At 45.3% G+C, this 25,707-nt stretch overlaps 1 protein-coding gene across 1 annotated transcript in view; it reads right to left on the bottom strand.

The window, feature by feature from the left end:
* The window catches only part of LOC115116056 (regulator of G-protein signaling 6-like), a 146,439-nt gene that overhangs the window by 23,258 nt on the left and 97,474 nt on the right, over window positions 1-25,707 (bottom strand). The window contains exons 2-11 of the mRNA XM_065009426.1: window positions 15,764-15,860; window positions 14,830-14,880; window positions 14,196-14,302; window positions 12,075-12,126; window positions 7,372-7,436; window positions 6,704-6,780; window positions 5,334-5,415; window positions 4,775-4,849; window positions 4,484-4,582; window positions 2,136-2,197 (exon numbers count right to left, since the gene is read on the bottom strand). Of these exons, the coding sequence (XP_064865498.1) occupies window positions 2,136-2,197; window positions 4,484-4,582; window positions 4,775-4,849; window positions 5,334-5,415; window positions 6,704-6,780; window positions 7,372-7,436; window positions 12,075-12,126; window positions 14,196-14,302; window positions 14,830-14,880; window positions 15,764-15,860 (767 nt within the window). The remainder of the gene's footprint in view (window positions 1-2,135; window positions 2,198-4,483; window positions 4,583-4,774; window positions 4,850-5,333; window positions 5,416-6,703; window positions 6,781-7,371; window positions 7,437-12,074; window positions 12,127-14,195; window positions 14,303-14,829; window positions 14,881-15,763; window positions 15,861-25,707) is intronic.

The raw sequence follows: 25,707 nt of genomic DNA on the forward strand, positions 1-25,707 counted from the left end.
TGTTACGGTAGTGCTGTGTTATGTACAATGTTGTCAACAAAATTAGGTGGCTGTAACTCCTGTCCCGATTGCAGAATGCAGCCTTTTGACAGCACGTACTAAAATTGATTTAAACCACACTTGCATTAGTCCCCTTGTTTGGTGATTGGCATTTAGGCTGTGACAACGAAAAAGGCGGCAGACAGACAGACAGACAGACCTACAGTATGTTTTAGCAGGGAAGTTTGGTAGGGTCGGCAGCGTAGCCTAGTGGTTAGAGCATTGGACTAGTAACCGGAAGGTTGCAAGTTCAAACCCCCGAGCTGACAAGGTACAAATCTGTCATTCTGCCCCTGAACAGGCAGTTAACCCTCTGTTCCTAGGCCGTCCTTGAAAATAAGAATTTGTTCTTAACTGACTTGCCTAGTAAAATAAAAGGGTGGATCTGATCTGGAAGTATGAAATAATTTGGTCAAACAGATTGTGGACCCAAAAGTGTACATTTGATTGTAGAGGGGGACAATAAATGTACAATAATTTGGGTAGAGTGTAGGGCAGTGACGATTTCATTTACTGCCTTTAAAAAAAACATAGCTGACATGGCTGACTTGCTTAAACAAAGTGTAGTTTCTACTGACAATTGAGATATACAGTGGGGCAAAAAAAAGTATTTAGTCAGCCTCCAATTGTGCAAGTTCTCCCACTTAAAAAAGATGAGAGAGGCCTGTCATTTTCATTAGGTACACTTCAACTATGACAGACAAAATGAGAGAAAAAAAAATCCAGAAAGTCACATTTTTAATGAATTTATTTGCAAATGATGGTGGAAAATATCTAGCATTGGAATAGCCTTCATATCTCAGAACAAGAATAGACTGACGAGTTTCAGAAGAAAGTTATTTGTTTCTGGCCATTTTGAGCCTGTAATCGAACCCACAAATGCTGATGCTCCAGATACTCAACTAGTCTAAAGAAGGACAGTTTTATTGCTTCTTTTAATCAGATCAATAGTTTTCAGCTGTGCTAAGATAATTGCAAAATGGATTTCTAATGATCAATGAGCCTTTTAAAATGATAAACTTGGATTAGCTAACACAACGTGCCATTGGAACACAGGAGTGATGGTTGCTGATAATGGGCCTCTGTACGTCTATGTAGATATTCCATAAAAAGTCTGCCGTTTCCAGCTGCAATAGTAATTTACAACATCAACAATATCTACACTGTATTTCTGATCCATTTGATGTTATTTTTAATGGACAAGAAATGTGCTTTTCTTTCAAAAACAAGGACATTTCTAAGTGACCCCAAACTTTTGAACGGTATAAATATGAATATTGAAAATGTATTTTTTTTTTATTTAGCTAATTTTTCAATATATCGTTAAACACAACATATTCTATGAGCATTTCAAAGTTCCAGAGTGAGACTTCTACTAGTTTAAAAGTTATGGGCCATTTTATAGAGAGATGTAAACAATTACAGATGACATTTTACATCCTGCAAATCACCAGCATAGGGCAACCATTTTGAATCCATTTTCCCATTCACTCTGATGGTAATGTCATTCACTCTGATGGTAATGTCATTCACTCTGATGGTAATGTTTACAAATTAAGTTGCAGACATCCCCACTCTGTGCCCATAGACTATATTATGTTTGACAAATCATAATATATATAATATATATAATAATATATAATAAATTAATTAACATAAGAAAATTGGTATTATGATCAAAATACTAGTCATATTACAGAGCAAGCTTTATATGACACCAATTTATGCTAATTTTTAAATGTATAATTTTATCATTAAATTTTTTTTAATTTTTTGTAGGTTCTACAGATGAAACTTTGATCAATTGTTTCTCAATTAGGCTTTTAGATATAAATATAGGTCAACAATCCCTTCTCTAAAGGAACATTTTATGGATTACATTTCGTGAAAATTCCCCAAAATCGTAGTATTTTTTTTTGTCCTCCATGGCTATTATTGCGGTTCAGAAAAAGAAACGGGGGGGGGGTTCTTCTATTCAGGGCTCTGGAATTCCAAACAGGTTGATAAAATATACACGTGTTGATTTATCAAGGTCAAAGTGCTTTATGACAGGAACTGTTTTATAGGTGAGATGGTGGAGCTTTGCTCATACCTACCTCTCAGCGACTTTTGAAACCTTTATACAGTGTCGGTCCAACTGGCTGTTAAGAAACACAATCTGAGGAGGAGAAGCAATAGTCCTCATTATTCATCGATTATGATTAAAACTGGTTTCTAATTGGTACAGTGCATTCGTAATGTATTCAGACCACTTGACTTTTTTTTCCATATTTCGTTACGTTACAGCCTTATTCTAAAATGGATTGAATACATTTTTCCCCCTGATCAATCTACACACAATACCCCGTAATGACATCACAATACCCCGTAATGACATCACAATACCCTGTAATGACATCACAATACCCCGTAATGACATCACAATACCCCGTAATGACATCACAATACCCCGTAATGACATCACAATACCCCGTAATGACATCACAATACCCCGTAATGACAAAGGAAAAACTTTTTTTTTTTTTTTTTGGAAATGTATAAAAAAATCTAAAAACTGAAATACCATATTCACATAAGTATTCAGACCGTTTGCTATGAGACTCTAAATTGAGCTCAGGTGCATCCTGTTTCTATTGATCATCCTTGAGATGTTTCTACATCTTTATTGGAGTCCACCTGTGGTAAATTCAATTGATTGGACATGATTTGGAAAGGCACACACCTGTCTATATAAGGTCTCTCAGTTGACAGTGCATGTCTGAGTAAAAACCAAGCCATGAGGTTGAAGGAATTGTCGCAGAGCTCCGAGACAGGATTGTGTCTAGGCACATATCTGGGGAAGGGTACCAAAACATTTCTGCAGCATTGAAGGTCCCCAAGAACATAGTGACCCCCATCAATTTTAAATGGAAGAAGTTTGGAACTGCAAAGACTTCCTAGAGCTGGCCGCCTGGAAAAACTAAGCAATCAGGGAGAAGAATCTTGGTCAGAGAGGTGACCAAGAACCCGATGGTCACTCTGAAAGAGCTCCAGAGTTCCTCTGTGGAGATGGGAGAACCTTCCAGAAGGACAACCATCTCTGCAGCACCACCAATCAGGACTTTATGGTAAAGTGGCCAGAAGGAAGCCACTCCTCAGTAAAAGATACATGACAACCCACTTGGAGTTTGCCAAATTGCACCTAAAGTCTCTCAGACCATGAGAAACAAGATTCTCTGGTCTGATGAAACCAAGATTGAACTCTTTGGCCTGAATGCCAAGCGTCACGTCTGGAGGAAACCTGCCACCATCCCTACAGTGAAGCATGGTGGTGGCAGCATCATGCTGTGGGGATGTTTTTCAGCGGCAGGGACTGGGAGACCAGTCAGGATCGAGGGAGAGATGAACGGAGCAAAGTACAAAAAGATCCTTGGTGAAAACCTGCTCCAGTGAGCTCAGGACCTCAGACTGGGGTGAAGGTTCACCTTCCAACAGGACAATGACCCTAAACACACAGCCGAGACAATGCAGGTGTGGCTTCGGGACAAGTCTCTGAATGTCCTTGAGTGGCCCAGCCAGAGCCCAGATTTTAACCTGATCAAACATCTCTGGAGAGACCCAGAACATCCAATAGAACATCCAATAGAACATCAACATCCAACATCCAATAAAATACCCAATAGAACCTCCAAAAGAACATCGAACAACCAATAGAACATCTAAAAGAACATGCAATAGAACATCTAAGAAAAAATCCAACATCAAATAGAACATCTAATAGAACATCCGACATCTAATAGAACATCCAACATAACATCCAATAGAACATCCAATAGAACATATAATACAACATCCAATACAACATCCAATACAACATCCAATCCAACATCTAATAGAACATCCACATCCAATAGAACATCTAATAGAACATCCAATACAACATCTAATATAACATCCAGCATCTAATAGAACATCCAATAGAACATCCAATAGAACATCTAATAGAACATCCAACATCTAATAGAACATCCAATAGAACATCCAACATCTAATAGAACATCCAATAGAACATCTAATAGAACATCTAATAGAACATCTAATAGAACATCCAATAGAACATCTAATAGAACATCCAACATCTAATAGAACATCCAATAGAACATCCAATAGAACATCTAATAGAACATCTAATAGAACATCCAACATCTAATAGAACATCCAACATCTAATAGAACATCAACATTTAATAGAACATCCAACATCTAATAGAACATCCAATAGAACATCCAATAGAACATCTATCTAATAGAACATCCAATAGAACATCTAATAGAACATCCAACATCCAATAGAACATCCAATACAACATCTAATAGAACATCCAACATCCAATAGAACATCCAATACAACATCCAACATCTAATAGAACATCTAATAGAACATCCAATAGAACACACAGAAGTACCTCTTTCTCCACATCCTCTTTGGTGCCTTTCCTGGCTAGTTGTGAGGGTCTGTGTACCGGGCTCTGTGACCGACCCTCCTCTATCAGTCCATACACTGACTGGACAGGGGGAGGAAGATAGAAATGAAGGAGAAGACAGGAGAGAGAGAAAAGTAGCATGTTACTATCCCAGTCCTCAAAAACGTTTCTAAACGTTTTTGTGTAAAGTCTGACTTTTTCTTGGGACCCACGCACAACACCAATCTATAGTTCTATCCACAGTCTAGTGAATCTAGTCCTTCCTATCCATACCTTCTTGACTCTCTGTGGGTTCTTCATACGTCTGCATTTCCTGATGTCCATCTCTGTGACGTTCACACAACCTGGCTGTAGATCATAGAGGACCAGCAGGCATAAGAAAACATTTTCAAAATGTATTTATAAAGCCCTTTTTACATCAGCTGATATTTCAAAGTGCTCTACAGAAACCCAGCCCAAAACCCCCAAACAGCAAGCAATGCAGGTGTAGAAGCACGGTGGCTAGGAAAAACTCCCTAGAAAGGCCAAAACCTAGGAAGAAACCTAGAGAGGAACCAGGCTATGAGGGGTGACCAGTCCTCTTCTGGCTCTGCCAGGTGGAGATTATAACAGAACATGGCCAAGATGTTCAAATGTTCATAAATGACCAGCAGGGTCAAATAATAATAATAATCACAGTAGTTGTCGAGGGTGCAGCAAGTCAGCACCTCAGGAGTAAATATCAGTTGGCTTTTCATAGCCGATCATTAATATGAGTATCTCTACCGCTCCTGCTGTCTCTGGGGTTTTATTGGGCAAGTCCAGGTGCAGAAATATTTCAAAACACACATACCACAGGCCTGTGGACATCCCAGAAAGCTCTTTCTTGACTGTCTAGAATCTTCCTCTCAATTCTATCCTTTTTCGTGTCGATCCTGGAGGAGGAGAGGGAGGAAGGAAGGGAGAGAGAGAGAGAGAGAGAGAGAGAGAGATACATAGAGAGAGAGAGAGAGACAGAGAGACATAGTGAGAGACAGAGAGAGACAGAGAGAGAGAGAGAGAGAGAGAGACAGAGAGAGAGAGCGAGAGAGAGAGCAAGAGAGAGAGAGGGAGGGAGGGAGGGAGGGAGGGAGGGAATGGGGAGGGAAAGAGAGAATGGGGAGATAAAGAGAGAGAAAGAGACCGTGAGAGAAGAAGAGAGTGTTAGACATAGCCTAAGGGTGTTTAATTTCTAATAGAAAAACCTCTCCACAAATACAATACACTTTGTAATGTATCAAAAAGAAAACACACACACACACACACACACACACACACACACACACACACACACACACACACACACACACACACACACACACACACACACACACACACACACACACACACACACACACACACACACACACACACACACACACACACACACACACTGTGGTCGTATTAAGAAGAACAGAAGAACCTGTCGAAGTCGCAGCCTGACTCCCTGCCTCAGAGCAGAGCACAGCAAATTCATTTCCATCGGTGCCACTTTCCCCTTATATAACTGGCATTTACACAGAGCTGTACACTAACGCTCACACACACACACACCCCGACGCTCGCTCAGCGCTCCACACTGCACCCTGTACCAATTGGCACCCTATTCCCTATATAGTGCACTACTTTTCACCAGAAGTAATGCAGTGTAGGGTGTCATTTGAGACAAATGTCTCTCCTCCCATGATTCCTGATTCTTGTTGTTCCTAATTAAGGTGTGAAACGGCATCTGATGGTCAGAACAGGTTTTCATGACCAATCAGATTAGGAGGGACGTCTGGCTCATAAAGAAGAGGCGGTTGAAACGAACACACGCACACACGCACACACACACGCACACACCCATGCGCACACACACACACGCAGAGAAACACAGACACACACACAGAAACACAGACACACACACACAGAAACACACACACACGCAGAGAAACACAGACACACACACAGAAACACAGACACACACACAGAAACACAGACACACACACACACACACAGAAACACAGACACACATACACACACACAGAAACACAGACACACATACAGAAACACAGACACACACACAGAAACACACACACACAGAAACACAGACACACACACACAGAAACACAGACACACATACACACACACAGAAACACAGACACACATACAGAAACACACACACACACACAAAACTTGACTTACTTGACCTGAGCCTCGGCCTGCATGAAGACAAACTCCCACTTCCTAGTGAAGGCTCTCTGTAGTCTGGCTAGGTTCTCCTGATTCATGGAGAGATGGAGTGGGGGAGAGAGGTGGTGGGGGAGGGAGGTGGTGGGGAGGGAGAGAGACAGGAGGGAGGGAGGGAGGTGGTAGGGGGAGGGGGATAAAGGGAGGAAGGGAGGGAGAGAGAGAGGTGGTAGGGGGAGAGGGATAAAGGGAGGGAGGGAGGTGGTAGGGGGAGAGGGATAAAGGGAGGGAGGAGGGGTGGTAGGGGGAGGGATAAAGGGAGGGAGAGGTGGTAGGGGGAGAGGGATAAAGGGAGGGAGGGATGAAGGGAGGGCGAGGATTGGGGAGAGGGAGGTAGAGAGAGAGAGAGAGGTGGTAGGGGGAGAGGGAGGGAGAGAGAGAGAGGACCATGAGCACCCCACCCACAGCCACCTAGCAGAGTGTCAAATTGCAAATCAACTGAACCTTGAAGTTTATGTTGGCTGGTTTCACTACCTGTATCAGCCAGGGCTTATTGAAATGGGGGAAAAAACATGTCGTGTTTCCAGTTACAGTCAGACAGTCATATTGTTTGATACTATAATCTATAGATACTAAATTATTGCACTGTATAGGATACAGCGTGTCATTTGGAAAGTACCCACCGCCTCATAATCAGCCAGCTCCAGACGAGTCTTGTTCTGCATGGTCCTCTTGCACAGATAGATAGCTGGGGAGGGGGGAGGGACAGAGAGAGAGGAGAGAGAGAGAGAGAGAGACAGGGGGAGAGAGAGAGAGAGAGAGAGACCTCAACCCAGAATCTCTCAGAGCGTTCACAGTCAGCCCACTGACACCCCTATCAGACCACAGCAAAATCACAGTCTACTTAAACAGAGCAATACTCAATCATGAGGCATCAAAGCCAAAGGAACTGAGTAACATTAAGAAATGCTATAGATGGAAGGAATGCAGTTTGGAAACCTACCAAAAAAACAATTAGGCAACAACAAATTCAATCCCTTTTAGACAATTTCCTGGGTAAAACGTTCCACTGTAATAGTGAAGGTGTAAACCTGGCAGTAGAAAATCTTAACAGTATATTTGACCTCTCAGCTTCCCTATCAAATCTAAAAATCTCAAATAGAAAACCGAAGAAAATTAACAATAATGACAAATGGTTTGATGAAGAATGCAAAAATCTAAGAAAGAAATTGAGAAACCTGTCCAACCAAAAACATAGAGACCCGGAAAACCTGAGTCTACGCCTTCACTATGGTGAATCACTAAAACAATACAGAAATACACTACGGAAAAGAAGGAACAGCATGTCAGAAATCAGCTCAATGCAATTGAAGAATCCATAGACTCTAACCACTTCTGGGAAAATTGGAAAACACTAAACAAACAACAACACGAAGAATTATCTATCCAAAATGGAGATGTATGGGTAAACCACTTCTCCAATCTTTTGGTTCTATAACAAAGAACAAAGAGCAAAAACATATACATGATCAAATACAGATCTTAGAATCAACTATTAAAGACTACCAGAACCCACTGGATTCTCCAATTACATTGAATGAGTTACAGGACAAAATAAAAACCCTTCAACCCAAAAAGGCCTGTGGTGTCGATGGTATCCTCAATGAAATGATCAAATATACAGACAACAAATTCCAATTGGCTATACTAAAAATCTTTAACATCATACTTAGCTCTGGCATCTTCCCCAATATTTGGAACCAAGGACTGATCACCCCAATCCACAAAAGTGGAGACAAATTTGACCCCAATAACTACCGTGGAATATGTGTCAACAGTAACCTTGGGAAAATCCTCTGCATTATTATTAACAGCAGACTCGTACATTTCCTCAATGAAAACAATGTACTGAGCAAATGTCAAATTGGCTTTTACCAAATTACCGTACAACAGACCATGTATTCACCCTGCACACCCTAATTGACAACCAAACAAACCAAAACAAAGGCAAAGTCTTCTCATGCTTTGTTGATTTCAAAAAACCCTTCGACTCAATCTGGCATGAGGGTCTGCTATACAAACTGATGGAAAGTGGTGTTGGGGGTAAAACATACGACATTATAAAATCCATGTACACAAACAACAAGTGTGCGGTTAAAATTGGCAAAAAAACACACACATTTCTTCACACAGGGTCGTGGGGTTAGACAGGGATGCAGCTTAAGCCCCACCCTCTTCAACATATATATCAACGAATTGGCGCGGGCACTAGAAAAGTCTGCAGCACCCGGCCTCACCCTGCTAGAATCCGAAGTCAAATGTCTGCTGTTTGCTGATGATCTGGTGCTTCTGTCACCAACCAAGGAGGGCCTACAGCAGCACCTAGATATTATGCACAGATTCTGTCAGACCTGGGCCCTGACAGTAAATCTCAGTAAGACCAAAATAATGGTGTTCCAAAAAAGGTCCAGTCACCAGGACCACAAATACAAATTCCATCTAGACACTGTTGCCCTAGAGCACACAAAAACTATACATACCTTGGCCTAAACATCAGCGCCACAGGTAACTTCCACAAAGCTGTGAACGATCTGAGAGACAAGGCAAGAAGGGCATTCTATGCCATCAAAAGAAACATAAATTTCAACATACCAATTAGGATTTGGCTAAAAATACTTGAATCAGTCATAGAGCCCATTGCCCTTTATGGTTGTGAGGTCTGGGGTCCGCTCACCAACCAAGACTTCACAAAATGGGACAAACACCAAATTGAGACTCTGCACGCAGAATTCTGCAAAAATATCCGCCGTGTACAACGTAAAACACCAAATAATGCATGCAGAGCAGAATTAGGCCGATACCCACTAATTATCAAAATCCAGAAAAGAGCCGTTAAATTCTACAACCACCTAAAAGGAAGCGATTCACAAACCTTCCATAACAAAGCCATCACCTACAGAGAGATGAACCTGGAGAAGAGTCCCTAAGCAAGCTGGTCCTGGGGCTCTGTTCACAAACACAAACACACCCTACAGAGCCCCAGGACAACAGCACAATTAGAAAACAAAAAAGATAAATCATTGGAGAAAACAAAAAAAAAGATAATTACTTAACACATTGTTTTTCACTTTATATATTCACTTTGTATGTTGTCTAGCATAGCACTTGCTTTGGCAATGTTAAGACATGTTTCCCATGCCAATAAAGCCCTTGAATTGAATTGAAATTGAATTACAACCCATATTTAGATTTTAGAGAGAGACTGTTTTGAAAGAGATGTTTACTGTTAAGAGAGAGAGAGAGAGAGATAAAGCCCTTGAATTGAATTGAAATTGAATTGAGAGAGAGAGAGAGAGAGAGAGAGAGAGAGAGAGAGAGAGAGAGAGAAACAAGAAAGAGATAGAGAGAGCGAGAGGGAGATATATGGAGAGAGAGAGAGAGAGAGAGAGGGAGATATATGGAGAGAGAGAGAGAGAGAGCAAGAAAGAGAGAGAGAGAGAACTGTTAACTTGCTTTGGCAATATTAACACATGTCCCATGCCAATAAAGCCCCTTGAATTGATTTGAGAGAGAGAGAAAGAAAGAAAGAAAAGAGAGAGAAAGAAAGAGAGAGAGAGAGCGAGAAAGAAAGAGAGAGAGAGAGAAAGAAAGAGAGGGCGAGAGAGAGACCTAAGACTGAGCCTTATCAGTGGTTCTGTAAATCCCTTCAATCCAGCCATCCCAATCTATCTCCCTCTCCATCCATCCATCACTATCTCTCTTTCTCCCCATCCATCCCTATCTCTCCATCCATCCATCCATCCATCCATCACTATCTCTCTCCCTCTCCCATCCCTCCAACCCCCCCACATCTCCCATCCTCCAACACCCCCTTCATCTCCCATCCTCCAACACCCCCCTTCATCTCCCATCCTCCAACACCCCCTCATCTCCATCCTCCAACACCCCCTCATCTCCATCCTCCAACACCCCCACATCTCCCATCCTCCAACACCCCCATCTCCCATCCTCCAACACCCCCTCATCTCCCATCCTCCAACACCCCCTCATCTCCATCCTCCAACACCCCCTCGTCTCCATCCTCCAACACCCCCTCATCTCCCATCCCTCCAACCCCCACATCTCCCATCCTCCAACACCCCCTCATCTCCATCCTCCAACACCCCCTCGTCTCCATCCTCCAACACCCCCTCATCTCCTATCCCTCCAACCCCCTCATCTCCCATCCCTCCAACACCTCCTCATCATCTCCCATCCCTCCAACACCCCCTCCCCTCATCTCCCATCCCTCCAACACCCCCCTTATCTCCCATCCCTAAACCCCCCCCATCTCCCTCATCTCCCATCCCTCCCCCTCCCCTCCTCATCACCCACTCCTAGTCCCTGTTCAGATTTAGTTCCGACCTCCAGGAGCTGATGAGTCTCCTGGTTGTGACTGTTCTGAGAGCTGTCGTTACTTATAAGGTTACCCTGGAGTTGATGAGTCTCCTGGTTGTGACTGTTCCGAGAGCTGTGATGGGGACACTGTCATATAGGATGAAGTGTTAGGATTTCTAGCCCCTATAGTCAATGGTGTAAAGTACTTCACAGTACGTCACAGTACCTCACAGTACGTCACAGTACTTCACAGTACTTCAGCAGTTTTTTGGGGTATTTGTACTTTACTGTTTATATTTTTTGACAACTTTAACTTTTACTCCATTACATTCCTAAAGAAAATAATGTAATTTTTACTCCTTAAATTTCTCCCCGACACTCAAAAGTACTCATTACATTTTGAATGATTAGCAGAACAGGAAAATTGTCTAAATCACACACTCATCAAGAGAACATCCCTGGTCATCCCTACTGCCTCAGATCTGGCAGACTCACTAAACACACGTTTCATTTGTAAATGATGTCTGACTGTTGAAGTGTGCCCCTGGCTATCCATAAATGTTTTTAAAAAACAAAATCAATTGTGCCTTCTGGGTCTCTTATACTACAAGGAATTTGAAATTATTTATACTTTTACTTTTGATACTTATGTATATTTTAGCAACTTTCACTCGAGTCATTTTCTGTTACAGTATTTCTTTCCCATTACTACCTATAGTGAATGATTTACCATGGACGTAGACTTTCCAACCGTCACAGAGCATTGCTTTGAAAGGGGAATCTCTGTTCTTCTCTTCTAGTAATTCCATTTCTATGGACTTACCATAGACGTAGACTTTCCAGCCGTCACAGAGCATTGCTTTGAAAGGGGAATCTCTGTTCTTCTGTTCTAGTAATTCCATTTCTATGGACTTACCATAGACATAGAATTTCCAACCGTCACAGAGCATTGCTTTGAAAGGGGAATCTCTGTTCTTCTGTTCTAGTAATTCCATTTCTATGGACTTACCATAGTCTGTGTTCTCTGGCTCCCAGCAGTTAGAAGGCCAGAAATATGGAGCCTGGGAGTCATAAAGAGGGATGGAGAACGGAGAGAAGTTTAGATAGAGGAGTGAGGATGAAGGGAGGAATAGTTAGGAGAGGAATAGAAAGAAGTTAGGACGAAGAGAGGTGTGCAGAGAAGTCATTATTGGTAAGCATGGGGACAATATTAGTCAATAACTTAATGGTAAAAAAAAAATCTGTCAGTTTGTAAAGATATATAGTTGATTCAACAGAAAGGCATATACAGTAGACTGCTTTCCAAGAGGCACACGAGTGTCATGCTGTGAAAACTCCAGACAGATTTTTAAAAAAGAGGCTGTCATGAAATTCATTTATTGCTATCGTGTAATCTGCACAGCGAGTGGAGTAGGCAGGAGTTGAAATGGCATTGTGTCGCATCCCAAATGACACACTATTCCCTGTGTAGTGCACTACATTTGACAAGGGTCCACACACCTCTGGTCAAATGTAGTGCACTATACAGTATAGGGAATAAATTGCCATTTAGAACATACTCAGTGTTCTGTTTTTCCTCTGCGAAGGTCTCCGAGCCTCCTGGGAATAAACATTATGTGGATTATATGGCACCTGATCCTAGATCAAATCCAATCTAATTGTATTAGTCACATGCGCCGAATACAACAGGTGTAGGTTCACCTTACCGTGAAATGCTTACTTACAAGCCCTTAACCAAAAATGCAGTTTTAAGAAAACAGAGTTAAGAAAATATATTTACTAACTAAATCAAAGTAATATACATATATATTTTTTAAATAACACAATAAAATAACTAGAATGAGGCTATATACAGGGGTTACTGGTACCGAGTCAATGTGCGTGGGTACAGGTTTGTCAAGGTAATTTGTACATGTAGGTAGGGGTGAAGTGATTATGGGCTTGTAAGTAAGCATTTCACTGTAAGGTCTACACCTATTGTATTCGGCTCATGTGACTAATAAAGTTTGATTTGAATAGGAGAGAGTTCGGACCTCCATTTCCTGTAGTCCACAATCATCTCCTTAGTCTTGGTTACGTTGAGGGATAGGTTGTTATTCTGGCACCACACTGCCAGGTCTCTGACCTCCTCCCTATAGGCTGTCTCATCATCGTCGGTCATCAGGCCCTACCACCGCCGTGTAGTCAGCGAACTTAATGATGGTGTTGGAGTCGTGCACGGCCACACTGTTGTGGGTGTACAGGAAGTACAGGAGGGGACTGAGCACGCACCCCTGGGGAGCTCCAGTGTTGAGGATCAGATGTGTTGCTACCTACCCTCGCCACCTGGGGGAGGCCCGTCAGGAAGTCCAGGATCCAGTTGCAGAGGGAGGTGTTTAGTCCCAGGATCCTTAGCTTAGTGATGAGTTTGAGGGTACTATGGTGTTGAACTCTGAGCTGTAGTTAATGAATAGCATTCTCACATAGGTGTTCCTTTTGTCCAGGTGGGAAAGGGCAATGTGGAGTGTGATTGGGATTGCGTCATCTGTCGATCGGTTTGGGCAGTATGCAAATTGGAGTGGGTCTAGGGTTTCTGGGATAATGGTGTTGATGTGAGCCATTACCAGCCTTTCAAAGCACTTCATGGCTACAGATGTGAGTGCTACGGGTCTGTAGTCATTTAGGCAGGATACCTTTGTGTTCTTGGGCACAGGGACTATGGTGGTCTGCTTGAAACATGTTGGTATTGCAGACTCAATCATCTACTGTTCTACCTACTCTCATCTAGATTAACACAAAACAGCACTTGTCCATGTCTGTCTTTGCTCTCTCATTTTTTAAATCTCTCATGAGGAAGAGAGTAGGAAGTGGCCTACATGTGCATGGGGAGAACAACTGGTCACGTTGGTACAGTTTCACTCAGTGCAGAGATGTATGAAATGTTATGTTTTTAGCTGTTAACGGGAGAATATTCCTTACTGGTCACCTGGAAGCTGCCTTATATGGTCCTACTGCTCACCGGGAAGCTGCCTTATGTGGTCCTACTGCTCACCTGGAAGCTGCCTTATATGGTCCTACTGCTCACCGGGAAGCTGCCTTATATGGTCCTACTGCTCACCTGGAAGCTGCCTTATATGGTCCTACTGCTCACCTGGAAGCGATAGAAGGTTCCATCGTCTTTGAGTGACAGAACGTGATCAGAGATGGGGAAGAGATATCCCTGAGCAGCAATCAGACTCCCGATGTGGATGGCCTCAGCTACGTGGGCAAGGTAAAGAATGTGACACAGCGATTTACTTACATGTAAACACACGTGACAGTAATAGTTTATAAAGCGTCTGTCTGGCGTCTTTACCGCCTGCTTATTAAGATGTTTCAGTATTTAAACACAAAGCACATTTTCTTGAACTATATCCATGTACAGTAACCAGGAAGAGACAATGACAAAGATGCTATAATCTATTAAGGGTTACTTTTATTTATACTTTGATTTATTTTATTTAACTGGGCATGTCAGTGAAGAACAAATTCTTATTTGCAATGACGGCCTACCCCGGGCCAAACCCGGACGACGCTGGGCCAATTGTGCGCCGCGCTATGGGACTCCCAATCACGGCCGGATGTGATACAGCCTGGATTCGAACCAGGGACTGTAGTGACACCACCGAGATGCAGTGCCTTTAGACCGCTGCGTCACTCGGGAGCCCCTGCAGGGTCTATCAAACATTTAATACATTCTTTAATTGCCATTGAATACAAAGCTCCAAAAAATGCATTTCACCCACCTGGATCTTCAATGGCTAGGTTCTTCATCAGCCACTGTATTATGTCTGCACCTGGTAGAGACAAGAGACAGAGAGGACTGTTATAGAAGACGAACAACACAGACAGACAGACAGACAGACAGACAGACAGAGACACACACACACACACACACACACACACACACACACACACACACACACACACACAAACGTAGGTGTAAGCTTTTCTTTACTTTGGCAGAGGTAGACCACAGAGCGAATAAACTGTAGTTACTATTTACTCAATATAAACCTCCCCCGGTATAAAAAGCTTGAGCTGTCTGCATTGGAAAAGGCAAGAGGGATAGAGAGAGAGAGAGAGAGAGAGCAGGAGAGAGCAGGAGAGAGAGAGAGAGAGTGAGAGAGAGATCAGAGAGAGAGAGAGAGAGAGATCAGAGAGAGCAGGAGAGAGCAGGAGAGAGAGAGAGAGCAAGAAAGAAAGAGAGAGAGAGAGAGAGAGAGAGTGAGAGCAAGAAAGAGAGAGAAAGAAAGAGAGAGAGAGAGAGACAGAGAGAGAGAGAGAGAGAGAGAGACAGAGAGAGAGACAGAGAGAGAGAGAGAGAGAGAGAGAGACAGAGAGACAGAGAGAGAGAGAGAGAGAGAGAGAGAGAGAGAGAGAGAGAGAGAGAGCAATGACTACAGAAGCGCTTCCTTCCACATCGTTTATTCGATTTCTGGCCTGTGGTTCTATGTGTGCCTGTGTGTGTGTGTGTGTGTGTAGTGTTTATCGATAGGCCTCTCTGCTCATGGCCCACTAAGGTAATAGATCCTGAGACGGGATGAATCATAAGAGTGGCCATCAATTATTTGGTGGTGCCTTGGCTAGACACGCACACACACACACACACGCACACACACGCAGACACACACACACACCCACACACACGCACACGCCGGGCCGCAGCTGCACTCTCACCTGTGACGACGCTGGGTATCTTGGTCAGGAAGCTCTTGACAGTTCTGATGGGAACGCCCTCAGTCTCATCCTGGATACGAGTCACTATCTCCTCAATCTGCAGGGAGAGGGGAGCGAACCTTTAGAAACACAGGTTATTCTCATTCAGATCAAATCTATTTCACAAGACACACCTGAGATACTTTTTTCCCCAGTTGTTGGAATGCAGGTGGTGCTCCTTGTTTTAGGTAATTCACCAATCTAATCTTAATTGATATCACTAATTATACTCTTAGCTGAATTACAGTCACATAACAGATTACATGATCTCTGTAGGCCTATCGCACATTACTGAACACTTAGCTAAAAACCCATTTAGTTCCAGGCTATTAAAGACCAGGCTCAAGTCTATCAATTGTCATGTTATTGTCATCTTACAGAGACTAATGTGTAGATGATGATGGGATAGAGTCCAGAGAGTTGAGATTTTAATTCCAGTCACACCCACCCCTCAGGCATATTAATATCCCTGTAGCCAATAATGAAGCACGTTGCCCACCTTTTGCTCCCAGTTTCAAACGGTTCACCCGATACGGATGAAAACCTCTTCAAATTAAAGCTGACAGTCTGAACTTTCACCTCATAGTCATTGTATCATTTCAAATTCAAAAGTGCTGGAGTACAGAGCCAGAACAACAACAAATGTGTCACTGTCCCAATGCTGTTAGAGCTCACTGTATATAACCCACCTGAGAGAGAGAGAGATGTGTGATGTCTACTGTTCATTTTTATTATTTATTTCACTTTATATATTATCTACCTTACTTGCTTTGGCAATGTTAACACATGTTTCCCATGCCAATAAAGCCCTTGAATTGAATTGAATTGAGAGAGAGAGAGAAGGCTAGAGAGAGAGGGAAGGAAGGGGAGAGAGAGAGAGAGAGGAAAGAGTGAGAGAGAAGGGTAGAGAGAGAGAGAGAGAGAGAAGGAAGGGTAGAGAGAGCGAAGGGTAGAGAGAGAGAGAAAGAGAGAGAGAGAGAAGGGTAGAGAGAGAGAGAGAGAGAGAGTGAGAGAGAGAGAGAGAGTTTGAGTTTTAAATACTCTTTATTGGGTCTGGGGGCCCACCACACAATAAATACTCATACAAAACCACAGTTACACAAACACAACTCCAAATCCTCCTCCACAGTAACTACACACAACAGCCTCTGAATACCCCATATACTCAAAAACAGATCGATATTGTTGACAAGTTTATAATAGGCAAACCCTTAGTCTCGCTGCCAACATTCCCTCCAGCATTCCCACCACATCCACAGACCCCTGTCCCCGAATGCTGTTCTTTCGAGTCTTCCATATCGCTAATTTTGCTGCCCCTAACACAAAATTAAGCAACACAACTACACCCTTTTGACTGAACCTGTACTTTGGCCCAAATATATACAGTTGGGAAGAGAAAACCTCTCCCAATGTTGAGAACCAATCAGTGATCAGTTCAATCATCCCAACCAACCTGGGACACAGTAAAAACAGATGTGCCAGAGATTCAGACACAGAATGGACACCCCTCCCCAACAGTAGGATCCAGGTGTACCAGATGCAGAATGGACACCCCTCCCCAACAGTAGGGTCCAGGTGTACCAGACACAGAATGGACACCCCTCCCCAACAGTAGGGTCCAGGTGTACCAGACACAGAATGGACACCCCTCCCCAACAGTAGGATCCAGGTATACCAGATGCAGAATGGACACCCCTCCCCAACAGTAGGATCCAGGTATACCAGATGCAGAATGGACACCCCTCCCCAACAGTAGGGTCCAGGTGTACCAGACACAGAATGGACACCCCTCCCCAACAGTAGGGTCCAGGTGTACCAGACACAGAATGGACACCCCTCCCCAACAGTAGGATCCAGGTATACCAGATGCAGAATGGACACCCCTCCCCAACAGTAGGATCCAGGTGTACCAGATGCAGAATGGACACCCCTCCCCAACAGTAGGGTCCAGGTGTACCAGATGCAGAATGGACACCCCTCCCCAACAGTAGGGTCCAGGTGTACCAGATACAGAATGGACACCCCTCCCCAACAGTAGGATCCAGGTGTACCAGATGCAGAATGGACACCCCTCCCCAACAGTAGGATCCAGGTGTACCAGATGCAGAATGGACACCCCTCCCCAACAGTAGGGTCCAGGTGTACCAGATGCAGAATGGACACCCCTCCCCAACAGTAGGGTCCAGGTGTACCAGATGCAGAATGGACACCCCTCCCCAACAGTAGGATCCAGGTGTACCAGATGCAGAATGGACACCCCTCCCCAACAGTAGGGTCCAGGTGTACCAGATACAGAATGGACACCCTTCCCCAACAGGAGGATCCAGGTGTACCAGATGCAGAATGGACACCCCTCCCCAACAGTAGGATCCAGGTGTACCAGACACAGAATGGACACCCCTCCCCAACAGTAGGGTCCAGGTGTACCAGACACAGAATGGACACCCCTCCCCAACAGTAGGGTCCAGGTGTACCAGACACAGAATGGACACCCCTCCCCAACAGTAGGATCCAGGTATACCAGATGCAGAATGGACACCCCTCCCCAACAGTAGGATCCAGGTGTACCAGATGCAGAATGGACACCCCTCCCCAACAGTAGGGTCCAGGTGTACCAGATGCAGAATGGACACCCCTCCCCAACAGTAGGGTCCAGGTGTACCAGATACAGAATGGACACCCCTCCCCAACAGTAGGATCCAGGTGTACCAGATGCAGAATGGACACCCCTCCCCAACAGTAGGATCCAGGTGTACCAGATGCAGAATGGACACCCTTCCCCAACAGGAGGATCCAGGTGTACCAGATGCAGAATGGACACCCCTCCCCAACAGTAGGGTCCAGGTGTACCAGATGCAGAATGGACACCCTCCCCAACAGTAGGGTCCAGGTGTACCAGATACAGAATGGACACCCCTCCCCAACAGTAGGATCCAGGTGTACCAGATGCAGAATGGACACCCCTCCCCAACAGTAGGATGCAGGTGTACCAGATGCAGAATGGATACCCCTCCCCAACAGTAGGGTCCAGGTGTACCAGATGCAGAATGGACACCCCTCCCCAACAGTAGGGTCCATGTGTACCAGATGCAGAATGGACACCCCTCCCCAACAGTAGGATCCAGGTGTACCAGATGCAGAATGGACACCCCTCCCCAACAGTAGGGTCCAGGTGTACCAGATACAGAATGGACACCCTTCCCCAACAGGAGGATCCAGGTGTACCAGATGCAGAATGGACACCCCTCCCCAACAGTAGGATCCAGGTGTACCAGACACAGAATGGACACCCCTCCCCAACAGTAGGGTCCAGGTGTACCAGACACAGAATGGACACCCCTCCCCAACAGTAGGGTCCAGGTGTACCAGACACAGAATGGACACCCCTCCCCAACAGTAGGATCCAGGTGTACCAGATGCAGAATGGACACCCCTCCCCAACAGTAGGGTCCAGGTGTACCAGATGCAGAATGGACACCCCTCCCCAACAGTAGGGTCCAGGTGTACCAGATACAGAATGGACACCCCTCCCCAACAGTAGGATCCAGGTGTACCAGATGCAGAATGGACACCCCTCCCCAACAGTAGGATCCAGGTGTACCAGATGCAGAATGGACACCCCTCCCCAACAGTAGGATCCAGGTGTACCAGACACAGAATGGACACCCCTCCCCAACAGTAGGGTCCAGGTGTACCAGATGCAGAATGGACACCCCTCCCCAACAGTAGGGTCCAGGTGTACCAGATGCATGTTAGTGGCTATAGCTCCATGTATTCTCCTCCATTGGAGGTCAGCTGTCCTCTTATCAATAGGCAGTTTGTATAATGATCGCCAACAGCCTTTTGGAGAGGCACCTGGACCAAGCACATCCGCCCACCTTGTCGATTTTACCCCTTCCAGGGAAGAGGCATGGGACATCTTTACACATATTCACATATTCTGTACATGGCCTTCTTTCCCACCTCCTTGAACTCCCCCAGCTCCTTGAACCCCCCCAGCTCCTTGAACTCCCCCAGCTCCTTGAACCCCCAGCTCCTTGAACTCCCCAGCTCCTTGAACTCCCCACCTCTCTTGAACTCCCCCAGAACTCCTTGAACTCCCCCAGCTCCTTGAACTCCCCCAGCTCCGGGGTATCGAAGGAAAGCAGCGTCCCCACCTCCTCTTCAAATGCCCCCATCGCAGCACTAACAATCAGTGCAGGGAACACATCATCTAGACCCTCCTTCCACCGATCAGAATTGGAAGTGTCAGTCACATACTGCAGATGAAGCACTGGCAAGGAGTCGCAGACCTCATCGAAGACCTTCCTCAGTAGGCGAGATGATCGGATCCCCGCTCTTTCTCCCAGCTCCTCCAACGATCTGCTCCTGCTCCGCATCAGATAACCCAGCTTGGTACACCCCACGCCTAACAGGCATGAACGCAGGCTAGCTGAACCCAGAACACGGGACTGGATGGCAGTGTTGTGAAAAAGAGGCATTACGGGACTTGACAAAGACTCTCCAAGCCTGCATAACAGACTCATAAAATGGAGTCAGGCCAGTCAAATCACCCCCCTCCAGCTTTAAGAGGAAAAGGTGCTTGTCTAAGCCCAAACAGCCCAGTCTCCTCATCAATATGTAGGCTTTCAACCCAGCTAGAACCGCCTCTGTACAACAACCTCTGGGCTGCTTGGAGCCTGAAAGCCGTGATCCTAGAGGAAATGTCCACCAGGCCTTGCCCACCCTCATGCAGTGGCAGGTACAGGGATGCAGCTTTAATCCAGTGTTGTCCAGACCAGAAGAAATTGACAAGGGTTCTCTGAAGCTCTTGTATCAGACCCTTTGGTGGCTGTAAAATCATTAGTCTGTGCCACAGGGTAGAAGCAGCAAGATTATTTGCTACCAGGACCCTTCCCCTATAAGACAGCTGGGGCAGCACCCATTTCCATCTTGACAGTCTGGCACACACTTTCTCCAATACACCCTCCCAGTTCTTTTTCTGAAAGACATCGGAGCCTAGAAAAAAAAACAAAGTCTTCATTCCATCTCTGCCCCACTGAAGCCCCCCTGGTAACCGTGGAGCGGACCCCATCTGAAGCCTCCCTGGTAACCGTGGAGCGGACCCCATCTGAAGCCCCCCTGGTAACCGTGGAGCGGACCCAGTCTGAAGCCCCCCGGTAACCGTGGAGCGGACCCAGTCTGAAGCCCCCTTGGTAACCGTGGAGCGGACCCCATCTGAAGCCCCCTGGTAACCGTGGAGTGGACCACATTGAAGCCCCCTGGTAACCGTGGAGTGGACCACATCTGAAGCCCCCTGGTAACCGTGGAGTGGACCACATCTGAAGCCCCCTGGTAACCGTGGAGTGGACCGGACCCCATCTGAAGCCCCCTGGTAACCGTGGAGTGGACCACATCTGAAGCCCCCCTGGTAACCGTGGAGTGGACCACATCTGAAGCCCCCCTGGTAACCATGGAGTGGACCCCGTCTGAAGCTGACCTGCCCACAGCGCTTCACTCTTTCCCCAATTGACTCTAGCTGAGGAGGCCCCTCATACACCTTTAAAGTGTTTGAGAGAACCTTAACATCCTCACCCCCTGTAATAAAAACTATCATGTCATCTGCATACGCAGACAGTGCTATCGTGGGACCCTTCATTACACCTGGCACAAAGAAACCAGTAAGCTTCGCTCTTAAAAAACAAAGCATTGGTTCAATCGCCAGACTATATAACTGTCCTGAAATTGGGCATCCCTGCCTGATGTCCCTTTGGACAGGGATGGGGCAACTTAAACCACCACCCACCTTCACCATACACGAGCCTCCAGCATACAGTAATTTCACCCAAGACAGAAAAACATCCCCAAACCCAAAGGCTTTCATTGTTTTAAACAAGTACTGGTGGTCCACACGATCAAAAGCCTTCTCCTGATCCAAAGAAAGTAAACCCACATTTACATCAGACAGTTTGCAAATGTCTAAAACGTCTCTTATCAGACACAAGTTGTCAACAATAGAGCGATCAGGTACACAGTAGGACTGGTCCTTGTGGATCAACAATCCCAGATACTCTTTCAACCTGTTTGAGAGACATTTAGAAACAATTTTGTATTCTGCGCACAGCAAAGCAACAGGTCTCCAATTTTTTACGAGCCAAATCCCCCTTTTTTGGCAAAAACAAAAACACCACACGTTGACAGGATACAGGAAGAGAACCCTCATGAAAAGATTCACCAGACACCACTTCAATTGAAAAATCCTCCCCAATAGACCCCCAAAAGTCCTTATAAAACTCAGATGGTTAACCATCGCATGCCAGGGAGCTCGGCCTGTTGAGAGCTGCATAACTGCTGTGGACAGCTCCTGCAGTGTAATGTCAGCCAATGCGACTCTCTGCTCAGGTCCCAATTGAGGAAGACCATGTAACAACTGTTCAGTACACTTTAAGAAGTCACAATCCTCCAGCCTTTAGAGAGGGCCAAGTAGAAATCCACGGCATGTTCAGACGACATTTCAATATCATTCATAAAACACCTTCCCATCAGGGAGATGCGAAGGCAGACCATCTGTTTACGTTGAAGCGTCGACTGTCCTAGGTTTAAAAAAAGCACTAGGAGCATCCATATCCTTGAGGGAATACGAAACGAGACCTAATCAAGGCATTCCCTTCACTCTTTCATGCAGAAACGACCTCAGTTCATGTCTCTTGTCCTGTAAGTTCATGACTAGTCCAGGGTCGTTCTGAGTGAGCAGATTCAATTCAATAGATTTGATGTCCTGTTCAAAATACTTGATAGTCTCTTTAACTTCAGTTTGAGACAGAGCAGATACTGTTGACAAGAAACCATCGAAAAATTTGGGCCTTCCCAACCTCCCACCATTGTCTCAAGGACTCATCATTCCCTTTTATACCCCTCCATTTTTCCCAAAACAACAAAAATCTGTCACAAAACATGACATCATGTAACAATTTAACATTAAAATATCAGTAAGGTGATGACCTTCGTGGACAGGACAAGTGAATATCAACAGTAACAATATGATGATCAGAGAAACCCACAGGAGTAATGGCACACTTTCCAACCCTACTACAGTATTGCTCAGATACATACAACCTGTCTAACCTTGCTGCACTGACACGACCTTCATTCATTTTTAGCCATGTGTACTGCCTAACTTTGGCATTCCTTACTCTCCACACATCAGAAAGCTCAAACTCAGTTAATAGACCAGACAGGCAGGTAGCTGACCGCAGGTAATTACTTAACTTCAGTGGAAAGAATCAACAGTAAAATCCACTGTACTATTTCCAGTCACCCCCTAAAACCATACACCCCTCTTGATCACACTGTCTTAAGGTTTCCTTTAGTTGGTCAAATACAGCAATACGCTCTGTAACCTCATTAGGAGCATAAACATAAAAAAAATATTTTAAAAAACCCATAACATCCACCTTGACCAATAAAACCTGTCCCTTGACAATCTCTGACTGTAGATACACAGTCACCCAAAGAATTGAGGAAAACAATTTTGCCACCCCAGCACTGGGTGAAATTAGTACCATGACTGAGCAAGATTTACTGCCCCTGCCCACCACATACCCCAGTCAACCTCATTTTCCTCATTATTTTATGTGTCTCCTGTACAGAAAAACTACATTAATCCTTTTCTGTCTTTATTACTTCTAATACCCAAGTCCTCTTATTCCTGTCCCTTCCCCCATTAATATTGAGAGAATCTACCCTTAGTGCCTCCATGTTAGCCAAAAAGAGAAAAGAAAATTGAATTGAAGAAACCACAGAGAAACCAAGGAGAAAAAGACACTTTCCAATGAAGCTTATGATCATACTCATAGTGGGCATCCCTCCACTACCTGGGAGACTAGCACCCACCTGACCCCACATCACAAACCATAGTGGGCATCTCCTCCACTACCTTCTACCCCATATCCTGAACATCACTACCAGAGCTCACACAGACATGCCCCACACTACACGGGAGACTAGCCCCACCTGAACATCACTACTCATAGTGGGCATCCCCAACCACTGTTCCTCCAGGAGACTAGCCCCACCAGAACATCACACTCATAGTGGGCATCTCCTCCACTACCTGGGAGACTAGTCCCACCTGAACATCACTACTCAAAGTGGGCATCTCACTCCACATTACCTGTAAGACTAGCCCCACCTGAACATCATTCCAACAGTGGGCATCTCCTCCACTACCCCAGACATTCCAACAGCCCCACCTGAACATCACCCAGACATTCACAGTGGGCATCTCCTCCACTACCTGGGAGACATTCCAACAGCCCCACCTGAACATCACTACTCAGACATTCCAACAGTGGGCATCTCCTCCACTACCAGGGAGACTAAACTCCCCACCTGAACATCACACTCCAGTGGGCATCTCCTCCACTACCTGGGAGACAGCCCCACCAGAACATCACTAAACTCCAGTGGGCATCTCCTCCAGACTACCTGGGAGACTCCAGCCCCACCTGAACAGACATTCCAACAGTAAAGTGGGCATCTCCTCCACTACCAGGAGACTCCACCCCCAACCTGAACATCACTTCTCAATAGTAAACATCTCCTCCATTAACTGGGAGCCCAGCTCCAACATGAACCCCAGCACTCCCAGTGGGCATCTCCTCCACTACCTGGGCCCTAGCACAGATGAACCCCAGCACTCATGTGTACTCCCATCTCCTCCACTACCTGGGAGCTGTAGCTCCACATGAAAACCCTCCTGTACCTCATTAATACTGGGGGTTTGTAGGGCATCCCCTCCACTAAAACCTGGGACCTTAGCTCCACATGAAAACCCTCCTGTACCTCATTACTCGTAGTGGGCATCTCCTCCACTGCCCTGGGAGCCACCGTGACAGCAGCTTCAGTAAACACCTAAAGCCAGGCCTAATGTGACAACCTTAACACATCCCCATTAGAGGGCTGCCATCCCCATCCAAAATCAGGTAATTTTGAGAGTCAAAACAAAATACTTAATTCTACCACAACAATTTTTTTACCTTAATCATGCACAGAAGAAAACCAAAAAATGCCACCAAGAAATAGCAAACCGAAAAAAGTTGTGAATATCTAACTCTCCACAACACAGCCTCCTTCCTCAAACAATTCCCCACCCAGCATGCACCAATCACTCCCAGCATGCAGAGAGAGCCCCTCCCCTCCCAGAGAAGGTTACCCTGCCTCCTCGAGAGAGAGAGAGAAGGGTAGAGAGAGAGAAGGGTAGAGAGAGAGACAGAGAGAGACATCCTCCTCCTCCCCGAGAGAGACCCTTAGAGAGAGAGAAGGGTCATCCAGAGAGAAGGGTAGAGACAGCGAGAGAGAAGGGTAGAGAAAGAGAGCCTAGGGTAGAGAGAGAGAGAGAGAGTAGAGAGAGAGAGAAGGGTAGAGAGAGAGAGAAGGGTAGAGCCCAGCCTCAAAGAGAGAGAAGGGTATGAGAGAGAGAGAGAGAGAAGGTTAGACCACCATCGATAAGAGAGAAGGGTAGAGAGAGCCTCAGAGAGAGAGAAGGGTAGAGATGAGAGAAGGGTAGAGACCAGAGAAGGGTAGCATGAGAGAGAGAAGGGTAGAGACAAGAGAAAGAGTAGAGAGAGAGCCTCATCTAGACCAGAGAGAGAAGGGTAGAGAGAGAGAAAGAGAGAGAGAAGGGTAGAGAGAGAGTCCCCAGCCTCATCTACACCACCATCCATAGCATGGCTAGGCCCAGCCTCATCTACACCACCATCTATGACCTGACTAGACCCAGCCTCATCTACACCACCATCTATAACATGACTAGACCCAGCCTCTACACCACAATCTATAATCTGACTAGACCCAGCCTCATCTACACCACCATCCATAGCATGGCTAGACCCAGCCTCCTCTACACCACCATCCATGGCATGGCT

This window comes from Oncorhynchus nerka, linkage group LG24, assembly GCF_034236695.1.
Source record: "Oncorhynchus nerka isolate Pitt River linkage group LG24, Oner_Uvic_2.0, whole genome shotgun sequence".
Lineage (NCBI taxonomy): Eukaryota > Metazoa > Chordata > Actinopteri > Salmoniformes > Salmonidae > Oncorhynchus > Oncorhynchus nerka.